Source organism: Microcaecilia unicolor, chromosome 6 (assembly GCF_901765095.1).
Source record: "Microcaecilia unicolor chromosome 6, aMicUni1.1, whole genome shotgun sequence".
Classification (NCBI taxonomy): domain Eukaryota; kingdom Metazoa; phylum Chordata; class Amphibia; order Gymnophiona; family Siphonopidae; genus Microcaecilia; species Microcaecilia unicolor.
The window spans coordinates 70,425,237-70,444,200 of NC_044036.1; the positions used below are offsets into that span (position 1 = coordinate 70,425,237).

Here is an 18,964-nt window from a genome sequence, read left to right on the forward strand (position 1 = left end):
GGCCATTTCTTTTATCAGCCTTTTTAGCTATTGCGGTAAAAGGGGCCCTGGAGTGCAGCAAAACCAGCCGCTGCTGCTAGTGCAGGGCCCCTTTTACTGCAGCTTAGTAAAGGGGCCCTTAAGTGACTTGGAAAGTTAAAAATGAATAATAAGCAATATAAACAGAGCATATCTTAGAAAATAGATAAAAATAGAATACTAAAAGTAGATCACCCAATCCGCTGAGTAAACCCTGTTCCATCAACTAAAAGATCTGCCGGTTCCCTTCTGAAGAACAAAGAGCGCAAAAAGTGAAATATAGATATATATACACTTATAGTTACAGTTAATTAACTTATAGCTTGCCATTCCCATATAAACAGCTCACAGCAGATTACAGCAAGATTCTAGAACACAACAGTCTGGGAAATTGCATAGTATGATTACAAGATGTACTTGAACCTACACAGTATCATAAGAGAAAACCAGATAATAAAGGTAACTGCAACCAATTATTTATTAGTCACATATATCTGAAACAACAATGTCTTTAGGCCTTTCTAAAACATAATATAGTTAGTAACAAGTTGTAAATTAACTGGTATAAATTTCCAAAAGGTGTAATGCCACAAAATCACAGATCGTGATGACTTCAGTATTCTATTTTTATCTACTTTCTAGGGTACGCCCCATTTATATTTTTATTCATTTTTTAACTTTCCAAATCACTTAGGGGCCCTTTTACTAGGCAGCGGTAGGGCTACCTGTCACGAGGTAGGGAGTAGAAGTGAGCCCTTGTGCTGATCCAAGGACCAGCAGTCAGAAACCCAAGCTTCACCTGCGGCGACCACTGTTCCCTAGCGGTTGAGCCCCTGGGTTCAGGTGGCCAACAGGACTTAGGAGTCAGGTGAGGAAGAGGACTCAGATCAGACAGAAGGAGGCAAAGACAGAACAGAGCAAAAGTCAGTACCAGGCAGTGGTCAAGGCAGGCGGCGCTCCAGCAGTGGTCAGGTCCAGGCAGAGGTCAGGTCAGGAAGTGATCCAGCTGTAGTCAGGTCCAGGCAGAGGTCAGGTCAGGCGGCGATCCAGCAGTGGTCAGGTCCAGGCAGAGGTCAGGTCAGGTGGCACTCCAGCAGTGGTCAGGTCCAGGTAGAGGTCAGGTCAGACAGCAATCCAGCAGTGGTCAGGTCCAGGCAGAAGTCAGGTCAGGTAGCGACCTAGCAGAGATCAGGTCCAGGCAGTAGTCAAAGTCAGGCAGTGATCCAGCAATGGTCAGGTCCAGGCAGTAGTCAAAGTAAGGCAGCGATCCAGCAATGGTCAGGTCCAGGCAGTAGTCAGATCAGGCAGAACAGCAACAAGAAAAACGCACCAGACACCAAACAGGTTGTAGCTGAGGTAATGAGGTAGTGAGCAGTTCCTGGTTATAAGGTGAAGGCATCTGATGTCAGAGGAGGCGCACCCAAAGTGGAGCTATTCAAAGGAGAGGTATAAGCGAGTCGTAGGGGAGTACATCTGTCTCCACGTTTGATATTCCAGGTTCGTGACACTACCATGTGGGTAACGCATGGCAAAACAGCACTACCATCAGGTGCACCCGGGCACCTGGCAATAGTTTTGTTTTTGTTGCGTGCTGTTTCCTGTGCCAGAAAATAATTTTTGTATTTTGGGTCCTAATAAAGTTTTTCTGGAGCATCTCACCCTGGTGTCTCGGATTGATCTCTTGAAGTTGTGTTTTCCACTTTCTTCTGTCGTTGAATTTTTGTGGAAACTGCGAACCTCTTTGCTTCTGCGTTTGTATTTTCTAGTACAGGGGCAGGGAGTAGAAGTGCCTGGCAGTAATTGGACTGCAGCCTGTGCTGCCTGTTTACCGCCGGGTTAGCACATGAGCCCTTACCACCTTCTAATTAAGAGGAGTAAGGGCTCAGGCATTAAATGGCCATGTGCCAATTTTTATATTAGTGCATAACCATTAACAACCTCCATATTAAAAATAGTTTTTTTCCCGTTGCAATAAAAAGTGGCCTGGCATGCAATTCCATGTGCCCACAAATCCACAGGTCATTTTTTTACCGCAGCCTGGCAAAAGGGCCCCTTAGACTTTTGAGGTATGCACTTCTTATTATGTATATTGTATTTTCATGTCAACATGAAGTACCTGCACATTTTCACCTTCAAGCGGTGGTAACAGTTCTGATACTTTCATTCACAAATTGCATATGAACTTTCAAAATGTAGTGTTTGTACACTTTTTTCACAGTTTTGAAGGTTACTAGGTTTTTTTGGCACTTTCATGTTGTAGATAATGAGGTAAAGTGTTTTTTTTTCTTTGTTTTGTTTTTACATAATGTAAACTTTTCATATGGTTGTACCAGTGCCGTAGCGAGGGCTAATTGCACCCGGGGCGGGTCGCCGCTGCGCACCCCCCCCCCCCCCCCGGACCACATTCTTACCTGCGGGAGGGCCGATCTGCCCCGAGTGCACGTCACTCGGAGCTGCGTCGGCCCCGCTGGTTCCCTGCTCTCTCTGCCCCGGAACAGGAAGTAACCTGTTCCGGGGCAGAGAGAGCAGGGAATCAGCGGGGCCGGCACCCACCCCCCCCCCCCCCCCCGAGCGCGTGCACCCGGGGCGGACCGCCCCTCCCCTTCCTACGCCACTGGGTTGTACATCCTTTGTAGTGTGCAGCAGTCAAGCTTGGCTGCTTTTAACAAGTCAACATCATGTGTTGTCAGTGACACATTCCTTAGGTATGTGCCTTAGTCTTGCCTTCTTTTTGATTGTGTTTTCATTTTCATTTTATAATTTACATAGCCATCATTACTTGATTAGGCCCCTATTGTCATTACATTCATCTGTTTTATTACATTTGTTTGAAGTGTATTTTATGGCCAAGGGTTTTAGAATTGACTGTATTTAGATGCAGTAAAAGGCTTCAGTTTCTTTGTCAGTTCTTAAATTTTGGATCTATTTATTTTTTTCAACTACAAGTATTTGTACTTTGTTTTTAAATGAAATTATGTTTCATTGTTTAAATATTATCAATTCATTAATTAAATTGTTTTTTTCATGTGTTAATATTTTTGTAAACCACAAATATCAAACAAGACAGGTGAAGTAAAATAATCACAAAAATCAGAAAATAGCTTCACCAAATCTGTGTGTATAGGTCAATTAGTATCACCTGATAATTGTATGATATAAACACATTCCTATGAAAATAGAAGAAAAAGCCTCAGAATTAGATAGGTGCTAGGGTTGTGCACACCATCATCATTCAATCACTAACTTTAAAAAACCTCCAAAAAAATCTTCAATGTCACTTTTTAAAAATATTTTTTATAAAATGTCACTTGACTTCCATGTGACTGAACAAGGTCTCCCCAATGCTCACCACCGTTTTGCAGCGCCTAATCCCACTGTTTCAGTGGGTAATGACTTTCAGACATGCTAGAACAAAAAAAGAAACAAAATACAACAAGAGGCCTACCCAATGCCAAGGGTTGATGAACTCATTGAGCGACTAGGAGGGGTCCGATTCATTTCGACCCTAGACCAATCAAGGGATATTGGCAGGTACCTCTTACCCCAGCCACCAAGGAAAAGACAGCCTTTTCAACACCCCAGGATCTGTTCCAATTTACGGTACTCCCATTCGGCCTTAATGGAGCCCCAGCTACTTTTCAATGCCTTGTGGATTGCCTACTTAGACCCCATGACGGCTATGCAGTTGCCTACCTAGACAACATTGTCATCTACAGTAAAGATTGGAGGTCCCATCTTATCCAAGTAGAATCAGTACTGGACAGACTATAGACTGCTGGGTTAACAGCAAACTCACAAAAAGTGTTTCTTGAGAAGACAAGAAGTTTAGTATCTGGGATACTCAGTCAGGAAAGGACAAGCGAGACCCCAGGTCTGGAAGGTAGAAGCGATCACCAGGGTGCTGATACCCCAAACAAAGAAGCAAGTATGAGCTTTCCTTTGGATTGTGGCTGTCGGTTCATCCCCAGATTTGCTGAGAAAGCAGAACTGCTAACCAACCTCCTGCAGAAGAAATCCCCCGAGAAGATACGGGCTATCTGCTCAGAACCAGTGCTGGTCAGACCGGATTTTAATCAAACTTTATCATATAGACTGATGTCTCAGAGGTTGGGCTGGGAGTCGTTCTGACCCAGGAAGTGAATGAGGAAGACTACCCAGTGGAATGCATTAGTCAGAAACTGATCCCAAGAGAAAAGAATTATGTAATGACTGAGGAGGCCCTCATCGTCAAGTGGGCCCTGGAGACGTTCCAGTACTATCTGTTGGGCCGAAACTTCCTGCTGGTCACTGACAATCAGCCCCTGCAGTAGATAGCTCAATATAAGGAGTACAATGTATGTGTAATGTGATGGTTCCTTAGCCTCCAACCTTTTAGCTATCAGATGCAGCATCGGCCAGGCTGAGAGCATGCTAATGCAGACTTTTTGTCCCAGGAGATAGACCCTGAAATGGCAGGTGCTCAACCAGAATTGAGCTGAGGGAGAGTGTATGTGAGGGGGTCTACAGAACACTGCCCCTCTCCCTTAAGAAAAATTCCTCCGATAGCCTGGTGTCAGGCTTCCTGTGAAACCACTGGGTTAGTGAGCCCTTGGACCCCTGCTGAGGAGCGGCAGGAGAATCACCCAAAACACAAGACAAGGCAGACCTCTGACAGAAAACCGCTGGACTTCACCTGCACTTGACCACCCTTCCCCAGGAGTTGAGCACCTGGGTGTAGGCGGCCGGCAGGACTTACCAGACAGGGCAGGAACAGGATACCAACAAGGAGACAAGTCGGGTCCTGGGCAGGCAACAGACAGTAGCATAAACCAAGAGATAAGCAGGGTCCTTATTCCTTATTATCCTGTTTGTCCTAATTAGATTGTAAGCTCTGTGGAGCAGGGACTGTCTCTTCGTGTTCAACTGTACAGTGCTGCATATGTCTAGTAGCGCTTTAGAAATGATAAGTAGTAGTAGTAGTCTTGGGCAGGCAGCAGACAGTAGAATAAACCAGGAGATAAGCCGGGTCTTGGGCAGGCAACAGACAGTAGAGTAAACCAGGAGATAAGCAGGGCCAAAGCTGAAACCGGAAAATAGCACAGACGCACTGCAACAACTCTCGCCGACGGAAACTCCTCTGAGGACCTCTGTTGCAAGGCAAACTAGAAAGCATCCAGGTGGTTAATGAAGGCAAAGTACAAGGGAGGTCACCAGGTAAGGGTACTGCTTAGTTACAAAAACTCCCAAGACAGTCCGGAGGGCTGGAAGATCCGGACTGGACCAGAGTACCTTCTGGAACATGGGAAACAGCCAGCAGTCAATCCATAGCAGCCACCAGGTGGCGAGATGAATGAGAGCATGAAACATGGGCCAAATCGTAACACATGGACCAACTTAAGAACACTATCTTCAATTGTCTGGACCACCTTAAAAGCATGAGACCCACCCTGGGAGGAGGTGAGCTGGGAGGGGAAGAGCCCATACCTGGGAGTACAGAAGACAGAGCTAGGCTGAGGATAAGGAGGCCCAAGCAGAGCAGATCTGAATCCCCAGCATATGATGTGGAAGGTACAGTTCCATAATCATAACCTGGCTGAGGTATGCCATTTGATTTACCAGATATGCCATTTGATTTACCAGATTGAACTTCATTAAGTTTTGCTTTGAGGTCTGGCTGGAGCCAGACCTGAACCTCGAGGGAGAACCGAGGACTTATCAGCTGTCTTTGGGGTGTGGCAACCCCAGGCTGTCACAGACTGTGTTTGTCCTACAACCAGAGGCCACTAAGACTGAATATACTGAACTGCAGAAGTTCCCCTACCCTATATCTCAGGCCCTGTGAAAGGAACAGGCCCAAGGTTTCCCTTGAATAAATACTTATTTTTTGTTTCACCCCTTTGCCAAGCTGTATTATTTCACCAGCCCACTCCCAATTCTCGCTCGGGATGTCACACTGCGCTAATGACAACGTCAGTGCATGGCTATTAATAGGGGAAATGGAAAATCAGCCATTTTCTGGCTGCAGTAAAGGGGAAAGGGAAATGGGACTTGATATACTGCCCTTCTGAGGTTTTTGCAACTACAATCAAAGCGGTTTACAGATATTCAGGTACTTATTTTTTTTGTACCAGGGGCAATGAAGGGTTAAGTGACTTGCCCAGAGTCACAAGGAGCTGCAGTGGGAATTGAACTCGGTTCCCCAGGATCAAAGTCCACTGCACTAACCACTAGGCTACTCCTCCACTCTTCAATGGCTTCAATGCACATAAAAAACCTGTGAAAGGATGTGCTAAGGCCACTTTCTACTGCAGCTTAGTAAAAGGGCCCCAATGTTACTTATGTAAAGTCACTGTGCAGGCATATAGATGGAGCTTCTGCTAAGAGGAATGTGCTAGAATGTGTAGTCAGCTGATCTTTGTACAGACAATGCCCTTTTCTCCTCTTTCTGGGCAAACAGAGTTTTCTCATAATGATGGCACAGCCAATTCAAGCAGTCTTTTTTTGGTTCATGGGGACATCTGCCCACAATTTTGAAGTCAGCCTGGCTATGGTTCTAGCACTTAGAGTGGGTACTTAAATTCTAGATTTTTCTTCCACAGTGCAGCACGGACAGAACCCTGACTTTATCTGAGACATTTCAGCTGAAAATACAATACTAAGAAAATAAACTTTTTTTTTTGAAGAAACACACAGATGCTAAAAGCCTATTGAATATAGGAAAGCATTGTTTTTATATCTATTTGGCGTAACAGAAAAAAATCAAAAACTGAATTATTGAGGTGACCATTGCATGCTCAGACCTTTGCACTTAGAACAGCTCTCCCAGTGCTCAGATCTATCTCAGCACCACCCAATGGCATCATGCACTTGTATGTCTTTTTCAGTCCTGCTTGTTGACAGAAAATGTTGTTTCCTACATAAAAAGATTTTAATATTAATGCTAAAAATTGTACATAGATGAGTACAATGTAGAACAAATAGGTAAGTACAAAGTGTATTAAAGGGATACATGTTAATGTCTGACATACAGCTGATGTTCTATATGGAGTGGAGGAGTGGCCTAGTGGTTAGAGCACTGCTCTTGCAATCTAGAGGTGGCCAGTTCAAATCCTGCTGCTGCTCTTTGTGATCTTGGGCAAGTCACTTAACCCTCCATTGCCTCAGGTACAAACTTAGATTGTGAGCCCTCCTGGGACAGAGAAATATCCAATGTACATGAATGTAACTCACCTTGAGCTACTATTGAAAAAGGTGTGAGCAAAATCTAAATAAATAAATATATTATAAAAATAATATCCTATTATACACAAGTTACATGATATGGTAACATATTAAAGAAGTATTGTGCAATTCTGCAAGTAACAGACAAAGTACAACTATTATTGAAAATTGCAAAAAAAATGAATGAGCACTGAATAAATTGCATATTGGGCAATACTTTTTCAAGTAACCACTTGTAGTATTCTTAAAATAAACCTGTTTACTTCATATTATGAATAAAAAATCATTTGCACTAAAAATTTCATATGCTTAGAAAATCTTTTACTTAATAAAAACAATAATTCATTTCAATAAGTCAGTCATAGGACAGTGTGCCCCTTTTCAATTTAAAAACTGATTTAAAAAAAATGTACGCCTTCTGTACCAGTTCAGCTAATGACTCTGTTCCATTAATTCTGCAAAACTGCTTCACTGTATCAAATGTAATGTAGTACAAAGCCATCAGTCTTCCAGTGTCTGTGGGGGAAAAAAGGTAGAAGAGAAATGAGCCAAGCAACAGGCACTGCAAATCAGCCCTGGAAATGATACATCCGTGATCTCTTCAAGCAACTTCAGACTAAGCCCTCCTTGTTTCTTTTTTTTCCTGCAACAGTTATGTAAGATGTTTCTCACTGTGTTGCAAGAATATGGTTTAAAATTTTCTTTGCAGCTCTTGGAAGTAACAAAGATATTTTTGAAGCATCTTAAAGCAAAACATTATCCACCTGGTTCAAAAGTCAGCTACATTGAAATTCTGTCTTCTGCTATGTTATGGTATGTTGTAGTCATAGGAGGAAATATAACTTCTTAAATCTGTTTTAATTTCATCTGCAGTTGTCAAGCAGCACATACCAGTAACATCCCTCCTTATACAGGAGAGGAGAAATTATATCTTTACTGAAAAACAACCAAACTGACTGCAGTATATGCTAGAGCTGTCACAAAGTAAACTGATACTAAGAAACATAAACTCTAGCTTATCATTTACACAAAGATTGTGCTTAAATCGTACTCTGGAGAAAACCCCTCAGAAACCAGAGGCAAATTGCCAAAGGTTTTAAACGCTATTACGTTGTATAGACAAATGTAAAAGGCGCTTGATTTCTATCATAAGGCAGCAAAAACTCCAAAGAAAATGTTAAATATTTTTTATGCTCTTAAAGATTGTTTAAATTTACTTCTATTAGTTACGTTGGAAAATAACCCTCTCAGCAGCAAACTTTATAATCATTTACAAGTCTGCACTTAGTTTGATTTTCTGAATGCAGCACTGTCTTTTAAGCGTTTAACGGGGGCCACCATTTCACTCCAGCAAAAGGCTTCCTCAGGAACGAAGTGCTGAATGATAATGCTGAGGGTCTAAAGAAAGAAAGATTAGTTATTGAAGTAAATTATGCACACACCACAACAACCCGAAGGTTCACTTACTTGCAAGGAAAGCGTTCTGTTATTACAAAATGGCGCCTCGGCGTCATACGTTGAACAGCTGATTTATATAAGCTCATCATTTAAGTTCTTAAAGAGGAGTCACATGAAGTGGCTAATACGGTCAATGATTTAATGCGTTAATAAAAGATATACCAGTCTATTGACCTGTTCAAACCATATGGTTCGATTGTTTTAAAATTAAAGATCCACTTAGCTTCCCTTCTTTGTAATAGCAATTTACGATTGCCACCGCTATTCAATTTAACCACTTTGTCTATAGCGAAGCACTCCAGATCCTCAAATTTATGCTTCTTTTCTATACAATGCTCTACAAGGGGTTCTTTACGAACCATTCTTCTGATGTTTGATCTGTGTTCAAGAATCCTGACTTTTAAAGGTCTAGTTGTCATTACTTTATATAGGAATGACAACTAGACCTTTAAAAGTCAGGATTCTTGAACACAGATCAAACATCAGAAGAATGGTTCGTAAAGAACCCCTTGTAGAGCATTGTATAGAAAAGAAGCATAAATTTGAGGATCTGGAGTGCTTCGCTATAGACAAAGTGGTTAAATTGAATAGCGGTGGCAATCGTAAATTGTAAAAAACAAGGACAGCTGATCGAATAGACAACATGGTCAGACAGACAATTAGTGAAATGGTACAGTTCATATGTCTTATTGGTGTGGAAATTGAAAATTTCCTTTGTTTGTCTAGTAATCTTGCAAATCTGGCACTTTCCACATTTGGCATTACTCTTCCTTCTTAATCTTACATCTGCAGGACTCACAATGTCCTTGATGTTATTGCCTCTTGAGAATGCTATGCGTAGATTTGTGTCTTGAAAAATAGGAATGGACTGCATAATGTCCCACCGGTTCTTGACTATGCGCGCTAAATGGGAACTGGTTTCGGGGTGTTGCATAAGCCCTGATGACTGATTTAGAAGAAAGAGGTTGCTCTAAAACAGTTCTCAAAAAAGCATATAGAACAGCTAAATTTAATAACAGAGAACTACTTTTATCCAGCACCAATAGGAGTGCAGTAGATGACAACATTTTGACTATGGTTATGCAATACACCAAAACCAGTTCCCATTTAGCGCGCATAGTCAAGAACCAGTGGGACACCATGCAATCCATTCCCATTTTTCAAGACACAAATCTACGGGGACACCATGCAATCCATTCCTATTTTTCAAGACACAAATCTACGCATAGCATTTTCAAGAGGCCATAACTTCAAGGACATTGTAAGTCCTGCAGATGTAAGATTAAGAAGCAAGAGTAATGCCAATCAGACTCGTGGCCATTACAAATGTGGAACGTGCCAGATTTGCAAGATTACTAGACAAAAAAGGAATTTTTCAATGTCCACACCAATAAGACATATGAACTGTAACATTTCACTAATTGTCTGCCTGACCATGTTGTCTATTCGACCAGTTGCCCTTGTAAAAAAATCTACAAAGGAATGACAACTAGACCTTTAAAAGTCAGGATTCTTGAACACAGATCAAACATCAGAAGAATGGTTTGTAAAGAACCCCTTGTAGAGCATTGTATAGAAAAGAAGCATAAATTTGAGGATCTGGAGTGCTTTGCTATAGACAAAGTGGTTAAATTGAATAGAGGTGGCAATCGCAAATTGCTATTACAAAGAAGGGAAGCTAAGTGGATCTTTAATTTTAAAACAATCGAACCATATGGTTTGAACAGGTCAATAGACTGGTATATCTTTTATTAACGCATTAAATCATTGACCATATTAGCCACTTCATGTGACTCCTCTTTAAGAACTTAAATGATGAGCTTATATAAATCAGCTATTCAATGTATGACGCCGAGGCGCCATTTTGTAATAACAGAACGCTTTCCTTGCAAGTAAGTGAACCTTCGGGTTGTTGTGGTGTGTGCATAATTCACTTCAATTTTTAAAACATTTAATAACTAATCTTTGTTTCTTTAGACCCTTAGCATTATCATTCAGCACTTCGTTCCTGAGGAAGCCTTTTGCCGGGGTGAAATGGTGGCCCCCGTTGAACGCTTAAAAGACAGTGCTGCATTCAGAAAATCAAACTAAGTGCAGACTTGTAAATGATTATAAAGTTTGCTGCTGAGAGGGTTATTTTTCACGTAACTAATAGAAGTAAATTTAAACAATCATTAAGAGCATAAAAAATATTTAAAATTCTCTTTGGAGTTTTTGCTGCCCTATGATAGAAATCAAGTGCCTTTTACGTTTAAGTCTATACAACGTAATAGCGTTTAAAACCTTTGGCAATTTGCCTCTGGTTTCTGAGGGGTTTTCTCCAGAGTACGATTTAAGCACAATCTTTGTGTAAATGATAAGTTAGAGTTTATGTTTCTCAGAAATTATATCTTATCTGCTAATTTTCTTTCCTTTTCTCCAGACCAGTCCATATGCTTGAGTTTATGCTCTCCTGTCAGCAGGTGGAAACTAAGAACTAATGACTTGTACAATAATGAGGTGAGAACTAGTGACTACAGTGTACACTCACAAAAGTACAAAAGAACTTCTCATAAATATAGCCTGGCCAAACTAATCGCAAAAAGCAGAACTGTATAGGAAGGAAAAAGCCTCAAAGAGCTTCCAGGGGGTATCAGCCTTTATAAGCTGCAGCCTTTACTTTTATGGCTGGAACCTTTCATCACGGGCTCAAAAAACCTTTCTTACTACAAGTTCATACACAAATGTATTTTAAATAATGTAAAGCATATTAAACTCAAAACTTTATTAAATTTAAGTCTTTACAGTCTTTAAGCTGCTTAGCTTTATTGCTGCCACGCTTGATTGGTAGAGTTCAGTGTAGGGAAACAATCTTCAGAATGCTCACATGTACAACCCATAAACCAACAATGGCCAGTGTTTTGAAAAACCACATCAGGGTTTGTGGTTGTTATTTGCTCTTGACATCCAGCTACACTTCATACAGCTCTCTGGATATAATAAGAAAAAGCCCATATAAAAATTGAAAAAGAAGGAAGGTGGAGGTTTTTGGGTTGATAAAGGTATAGCCGGATGCTTATAACAAGATTGCTTAATGATAAGCACAGGCAAAGCTGAAGTCTTTTCCTCCAAAGCTCAAACATATTAACACCTTTTAGGTGAAGTATTTCTAAGTAGTGTGTACAATATACAGACTTATACTGAGGTTGGTTGGATTACAAAATTGAAAGTCTGAAAGCCAAATTGCTTTGGGTAATATTCAGCTCACAGCTGTTGGTGGTTTTTTAACCAGATAAAGTTAGGATTATCTTTTTTATTATTATTATTTGCTATATAATTATGAATACAAATATAAACAACCAAGTATATCCCACTTGTACAGAAAACTGATTAAATCCATACACCATAAAACTAAACAGGAAAAATGTAAAAGAAATCAACCAGAAAATTCTGAAACATAGGGGCCTCTATTACAAAGCCGCGCTAGTGATTCCCTCATGGCAAATGAGAGGAAGCCCACAGGAACTGAATGGGCTTCCTCTCATTTACTGCATAGGAGTCGCTAGTGTGGCTTTGTAAATGAGGCCCGAAGTTTTTAACCACTAAAGTCCACAATGCGAGGGAGTGAAGTCAGTCACTTAAGCTAAATAAATTTTCCATTGAATTAAGAAAAGACAAGGTAGGTGAGTGCGGCAACCATGCTAGTAAGTTTCAAGCCAAGCATTATACTACCAAGCATTATACTAAATCTAAAGGTGATCCGCTGTATGCACATCCAACCTTTTGTTAGCAATCAGGAAGCTGGATAACTGAACGGCATAGAAAAAAAACGTACTTAATAGAACTCAAATTTAAATTTACAAGGAAATTTTAGAAAGAAAGGCGCACCTAACTGGAGCACTGCAGGTCTCATCAATAACAAATCTCTTTTATGCCTCTGGTTCTCCCTCGAAACGTCTGGATATATCCTTATCTTAGTGTCCATAAACAAATCTTCCTTATATTTAAAGAAAAGACATAAAACCAGGTCCTTGTCAGTTTTTAAGGAAAAGTCACCATCAGCGTTGTAAGCTCCTTCAGTTCTGAATCAGAAGTTTCCAAGATCTGTGAGACATTTAAAGCTGATGCTCCACTAATCAGATTAGAAAGTGAAAAACAATTGCTTTTCAATTTAGAGCAGGTAATATACTTGAGTCATAGGTGGTAAAGACTCTTTAAGTATTTTCAAAATCTCAGTCAAATGTCTAATAAACACTTCTCGAGGTGATGTTAAAGGCACCTTTGGAAAATTAATAACATGTAAATTCAAGATCTTAGCCTGATTTTCTAATATTTCAACTTTAAACCTTAAATTAATATTGTCTTTTATCAATACAATATATACGTACCTCTTTAATAGAAGATATCTGCACCATAGAACCTTCACACTCCACTTGTAAGGCAGTAACTTTTCCTTCCAGTTGCTGCTAATTTTTCTCTTGCTCTTGAAGTTTAACATTAAATGTATTCAACAGCACTAATAGAGTTTGACCCAGTTGAAGGATCGCTTTCCATATAGTATCTAATGAAAATTGTTCAGGACACTGAGGGCAAAATTGAAATTGGGAAAAAGTTCTTGGTTGACCCGGTTCTACTCTCAGATGACGATCCGAGGGACCGGCCTGAATCAGTAAGGAGACGACAAGGGGAAGTCCTGGTATTTCCTCCTCCATTATTAGGGTAGACATCACGTTCTTCTGTGCAATGAGGCCCTGAACTGCCCCTCTACCTCTGTCCTGAGCAGCAAACAGCCTGAACTTTGACTAATGATTGATCAGGTCTTGCGTCTTCTCTAAGGGAGGTACCTGGTTGCTTTGGTGGTGTGCGCTGGGTAGCCAAGCTGTACGTAGGAGTCATCTCCTCCATAGCAACGCCAAATGGCCCAATTGCCTCAGCCCTGTCACCTTGAAGGACTCCTTGAGTCACAAATTTGTCCATAGGTCCTGGGGGGGAGAGGGGGTCCTGACCAGTCTCCGAGGGAAAAGCCCTCGTCTTCCCCTTCCCTCTTACCCATAAAACTACAGGACTAGGAAAAGAGACATGGAGAGCTGCACTCAAGCTGCTGCCATCTTGGCCACACCCCAATTAGGATAATGTTTATTCTATCATTATCCTGTTACCAGGTTATCAGACTGAATATTGCTGTTAACCAGGTAACTCCCAGCTCCACCCCCATACTGCCCCAGCACTTCATGGATAGTGTTGAAATGGTCTTACTGAATATTCCATAGCATTATCTTAATGATGCCATTTAAAATCCATCCAGTCAGCCAGTCTTATCCAGGTATTAGGCATTCAACTCATTTACTTCTCTCCCTCTGCAGCAACCTCTTCTCCTTTATTTTCTTCTCTCTTTTTCTACATCCTTTCTATATTTCTATCTTCTGTTTACCACACACATCTGATTTTTGAATATTTTTTAGTTTCTACTTTCTCTGAATGATAGACATAAATTTACTTAAAGGCCCTTTTACTAACATGTGCTAAGGAGTTATCAGCACATGCTAATTAATGTGCTAATTGTATTCCATGTTGTGGGGCAAGTTATGGGAATGAACTGCACACTGCATTTTGCACATGGTACTTTCCTTAGCATCCCTCCAGATTGACCTAGACATGGCACCCAGTGAAGGTGTCAGAGCCCAGCCATCGGTGGTGGTCAGAGCTCACTTGCGGGACTTCTTCGGAAAGTGAGCCCAGATTACCACAAACCAGTGGGTCCTTGAAGTCATCCATGATGGCTACCCTGGAGTCCATTGCAGGAGGCCTTTGTGGAGTCTCCCTGTCAGTCTCATTGGAAGGCGAGAGTTGTCTGGGAGACTGTACAAAGGCTGTTGGATTTCAAAGCAGTTTGCCCAGTTCTTCCCTGTGCGTGCAGAAGGAGGTGCTATTCCATCTACTTTGTGGTCCCAAAGAATGAGGGTACTTTTTGCCCCATTTTGAACCTGAAGAAATACTCAAAATCCCAGTTTTTGGATGGAGATGTGGTGCTCAGTCATCGTGGTGGTGCAGCTCAGTAAGTTTCTCACCTCTTTGGATCTGACAGAAGCCTATCTTCATATTCCCATCCAGGCGTGTCATCAAAAATTCCTTCACTTCGCAATTTGGGGTCAGCACTTTTAGTCTTCTGTGCTTCCTTCTGGTACAGCAACAGTGCCCTGCACCAAGGTGATGGTGGCGGTGGTCGCAGCTCTACAAAAGGAGGGGATTCTTGTGCAATCTGGGCAGTCTGCCCGGGAGTGTGAACAGGCCACTGCTCAGTTGCTGCAGGTTCTGGAGTCATTTGGGGTGGATTGTCAGTCAATCCAGAAGCAATCTGATCCCTTCCCAGACCCTGGAATATCTGGGATCTGCTTCAACACTCGCATTAGCCAGGTTTTTCTTCCCTCAGCCAGGATAGTGATGATCCAGTTGCACATTCTCTCCCTCCTTGGAACGCCCTCCTCTCTGGCTTGGATCTGTCTTCAAGTGTAGGGCTCTATGGTGGCTACGCTGGAGATGGTAGAATGGGCCAGAGCTCACATGACACCTCTGCAGAGAATCCTACTTTCTCCGTGGTCCCTGCAGCTTCATTCTCTGGAGATCTGTCTGTCCCTCTAGGGATGGTCAAGAAGCAGTCATCTCTGGTGGTTCCATACTCCCAACCTGGAGGAGGGCATATGGATTTGCCTCAGTGGACAGTGGTGATGACAGACACCAGTCTCTTCAGCTGGAGAGCCCATTGTTTGGGCCAGATGACTCAAGGTTGCTTGTCTCCAGAGAAAGCACTTTGGTTGATTAACACATTGGGTATCAGAGTGATCCATCTAACACTTCAAGCATTTCAGCAGATGCTAGAGGGCAAGTCTGTGTGGGTTCTCTCCGACAATAGATCAGTGATGGTGTATGTGAATCACCAAGGAGGGACAAGGAGTCTGGCACTAGTAGAAGAAACAGCCCAGTTGATGGCCTGGGTGAAGTGTCACTTGTTTATTTATTTATTTGTACTTGTTGGATCTCTTGGTGGCTCATGTGGCCGGTGAAAAACATTCAGGCAGATTTCCTCATCCAAAATTTTCTAGATCCCAGGGAGTGGTCTCTGGGACAGATCACCTTCGAGATGGTGGTTCAGAGGTGGAGCCTTCCAGTCACAGATCTCATGGCAATGGCAGCGAATGCCAAGTCTCCCAGGTTCTTCAGTCATAGGAGAGAGCAGATCTTGGATGCTCTGAGTTGGCCTTGGTCCAGGCTACTTTATGTGTTTCCACCTTGGCCCCTTCTGGGCTGAATCATCCAGAGAATCAAAGCTCACATCGGGCCAGTAGTGGTAATAGCTCCAGGTTGGCCTTGGAGGCCATGTTACGCCAATGGTGGACATTCAACTGCATCTTCCAGTGTCAGATGTGATCTCCCAGGGTTCAGTGCTCACACCAGACCCACATCGATTCTACCTTATGGCTTGGCTCTTGAGAGAGCACATTTGACCAAGAAAAATTTTTCATCCAGTGATTGGTACAATGCTGTGCTCTTAGAAGACATCTACCTCTTTGGTTTACAATAGGGTTTGACGTATTTTCGAAGACTGGTATGACTCATCAGGCTCAGGCCCTGCAGGCTTCAGCTTCTGATATTCTAGATTTTCTCTAGGATGGTTTGGAGAAAAGCTTGACTTTGGGCTCAAGTGGCAGCGTTGGCATGTTTCCGAGGCTTTGTTAAGGGTGAGCCTCTGACCTCGCACCCAGATGTAGTGTGTTTCTTGAAGAGAGGCAAGCTGTTAAGGCCTCCATGGCGCATGTTGGTTCCTCCATGGACCTTGTTCTTTCGGCCTTAGTGAAAGTCCCCTTTGAGCCTTTGGCAGGGTGCACAATCAAGGACCTTATTCTCAAGGCAGTTTTGCTTATTGCTATCTCATTGGTGAGGCACAGAGTTGCAGGCCTTGTCTTGCAGAAAACCATTTTTGCTGTTTTTCCCTGAGAAAGTTGTCCGCCAGCCAGTGCTATCCTTCCTCCCTAAGGTGGTCTCCATTTTTGATGTGAATCAGTCAGTGGCATTGCTGATGTTGTGGTATCACAAGGGCTCAGATGAGCAGCGTTTTTTACACCATTTGGATGTCAGGAGGACTCTGCAGGCTTATCTTGCTGGAACAGAAAAGTTTCACCACTTGGATCGTTTGTTTTCTTAGCTGGTTGGAGAAAAGGTTTGGCAGCATCTAAGGCTACCACAGCATGTTGGATTAAGGAGGCCATTGCTTTGGCTTAACTTCTTGGTAGTAGGGCGGCCCTAGATGGTGGCTTCGTGGGCAGAAAGCATTTTGGTACCACCTCAGGAGATTTGTAAAGCGCATGTCTGGTCTTCTTTGCATTCCTTTGATAGGTACTACTGCTTAGATGTTCTCACTCATCAGGATGCAGCTTTTGGGGCTCAGATATTGGAGTCAGAACCACGAGGGTTTCACCCTTAATGTCCATTGCTGTGGTACCTCCTACTCGTCTAAGCCAGGCTGGAGGGACGCTGAGGAAGGAGAAATTAGACCTTACCTATTAATTTGCTTTCCTTTAGTCTCTCCAGACTGGCCTAGAACTCACCCGTACTGGTATGATTTGATCTTCTGCATTTTTCAGTGCTTATCGTCACAAGAGTTTTTCGGTGTTCTTCCTGTGGGGTGCTGCTTTTTTCATGGAAGTGTTTCCTTTTGTGAAAAAAAAAATTAAGAGAACTCGATACATGGAAAGCATACAAGGAACCTAAGAACTTGTCCTGTGCAGCATGTTTTCCGCAGCAGAGTTCCATGCCCACTCTTGCTGTTTGAGACAGCTGCTTTCTTTACCACATAGCATTCCTTTGAAGCAATGGGAGAGAATGGTTGGGAGCGATTTGTTGGTTCTTACTCTATTTGTTAGTTCTTTCTGCTTGCTATTCATACTGCCTCTGGGAAGAAATGCACAAGTAACTTACAGGCTCCATCAGATATCTGTAGTTCTCAGTCTCCACCTGCTGGTTGTGTGTCTCAGTCTCCACCTGCTGGTAGAAGTGCATAATCCATCCATCTAGGCCAGTCTGGATGGACTAAAGAAAATCAAGTTAGCAGGTAAGGTCTAATTTCTCCTTAATGCTCACGGTCACTGATGCAGATAGCGTGGATGCACTTGCCACCTCTCAAATAGGAGACAATAACTGCACCCATGTTATCTGCACCTTCACTTGCCATATTTTTCTGAGTGATAGAAAACTACTGGCAATGCTTACTGCACAAGCTATACATTTAGTGTGTGTTAATTTTTGCATCTTATGTGCAGTAAGTGCAAAACTTCATTGAACTTTAGGAAAAGACCCCACAGCCTTACACAAGTACAATCTTCTTCATGCAGTTTTACACAAACATACTTAGATAAACAACTACCTTATTTAGCCTCAACAATGTACATTCAAGCCACTGCCCCCTTAAATACAATGAAACTTCCTCCTAAAATACATTCAAACATTCTCACTCTCCACATCTTCCTTTTTCATATAAGGGGCAATTCTGTACACTGGCACCCAATCTGTCACACCAAATATCTACATAGGTTATAAAACACCGGCACTTACATGCAATATTGGCACCCATAATTGCCATTGTAATGCTAGGCACTGCTCTATAAAGTTTGTGCCAAATATGCAGTAACAGAAGGATTTTAGAGATTGCTTTTCAACTCTGAGTGACCGGCAGTGCACTCGCTCATTAAAATGATTTGGAATGTAGAAGAAAATAAGACACAGCTCTAATTAATTTGGTATGTGAAGGGAGAGGTGGAGCCTGTTTTGAGTTCAGACTGGCCACCTGGACTGAGAAACATGTGACCACATTCCCACATTATGGTTTCTTTACCTAAACAGAGAAATTCTCAAGCATTCTGTAATTTTCCTTAGCTCTGAACATGAGTTCTAAGCCTAATAAAAAGGGGACTTTTTGTCAGTGAAATTGGGAGCTCATCTGTGAGTAACCTATGTACTGCACAGAGAACTATACTTCCTGGTCAAAAAGGACTCTTGGCTTTTGTTGTGAACAGGCCCCCCCCCCCAGCGGATGTAAAAAGCATCTTGCCTGATCAAGAGACTCCTAGCTTCGCTGATAAGGAAGCCTGGATGTAGTAACTAATGACCAGTGATGTAATGATTGTTTCTTTTTAACTACAGATAGGTATTGTTCCTTTTCAGTTATATAGCTTAATCATTGTGTACCATAGACAATAATGAATCTCTAATAAAAGTCTCATTTACCTAGTATGAATCCAAAAGCATCCACAGGAAT

The 18,964-nt window shown here is 42.1% G+C and overlaps 1 protein-coding gene across 1 annotated transcript in view; it reads right to left on the minus strand.

Annotated features, from left to right (window-relative positions):
• Positions 1-18,964, minus strand: part of HFM1 (helicase for meiosis 1) — a 472,985-nt gene that overhangs the window by 202,086 nt on the left and 251,935 nt on the right. Inside the window, exon 16 of the mRNA XM_030206735.1 lies at positions 7,643-7,734. Within this exon, the coding sequence (XP_030062595.1) occupies positions 7,643-7,734 (92 nt within the window). The remainder of the gene's footprint in view (positions 1-7,642; positions 7,735-18,964) is intronic.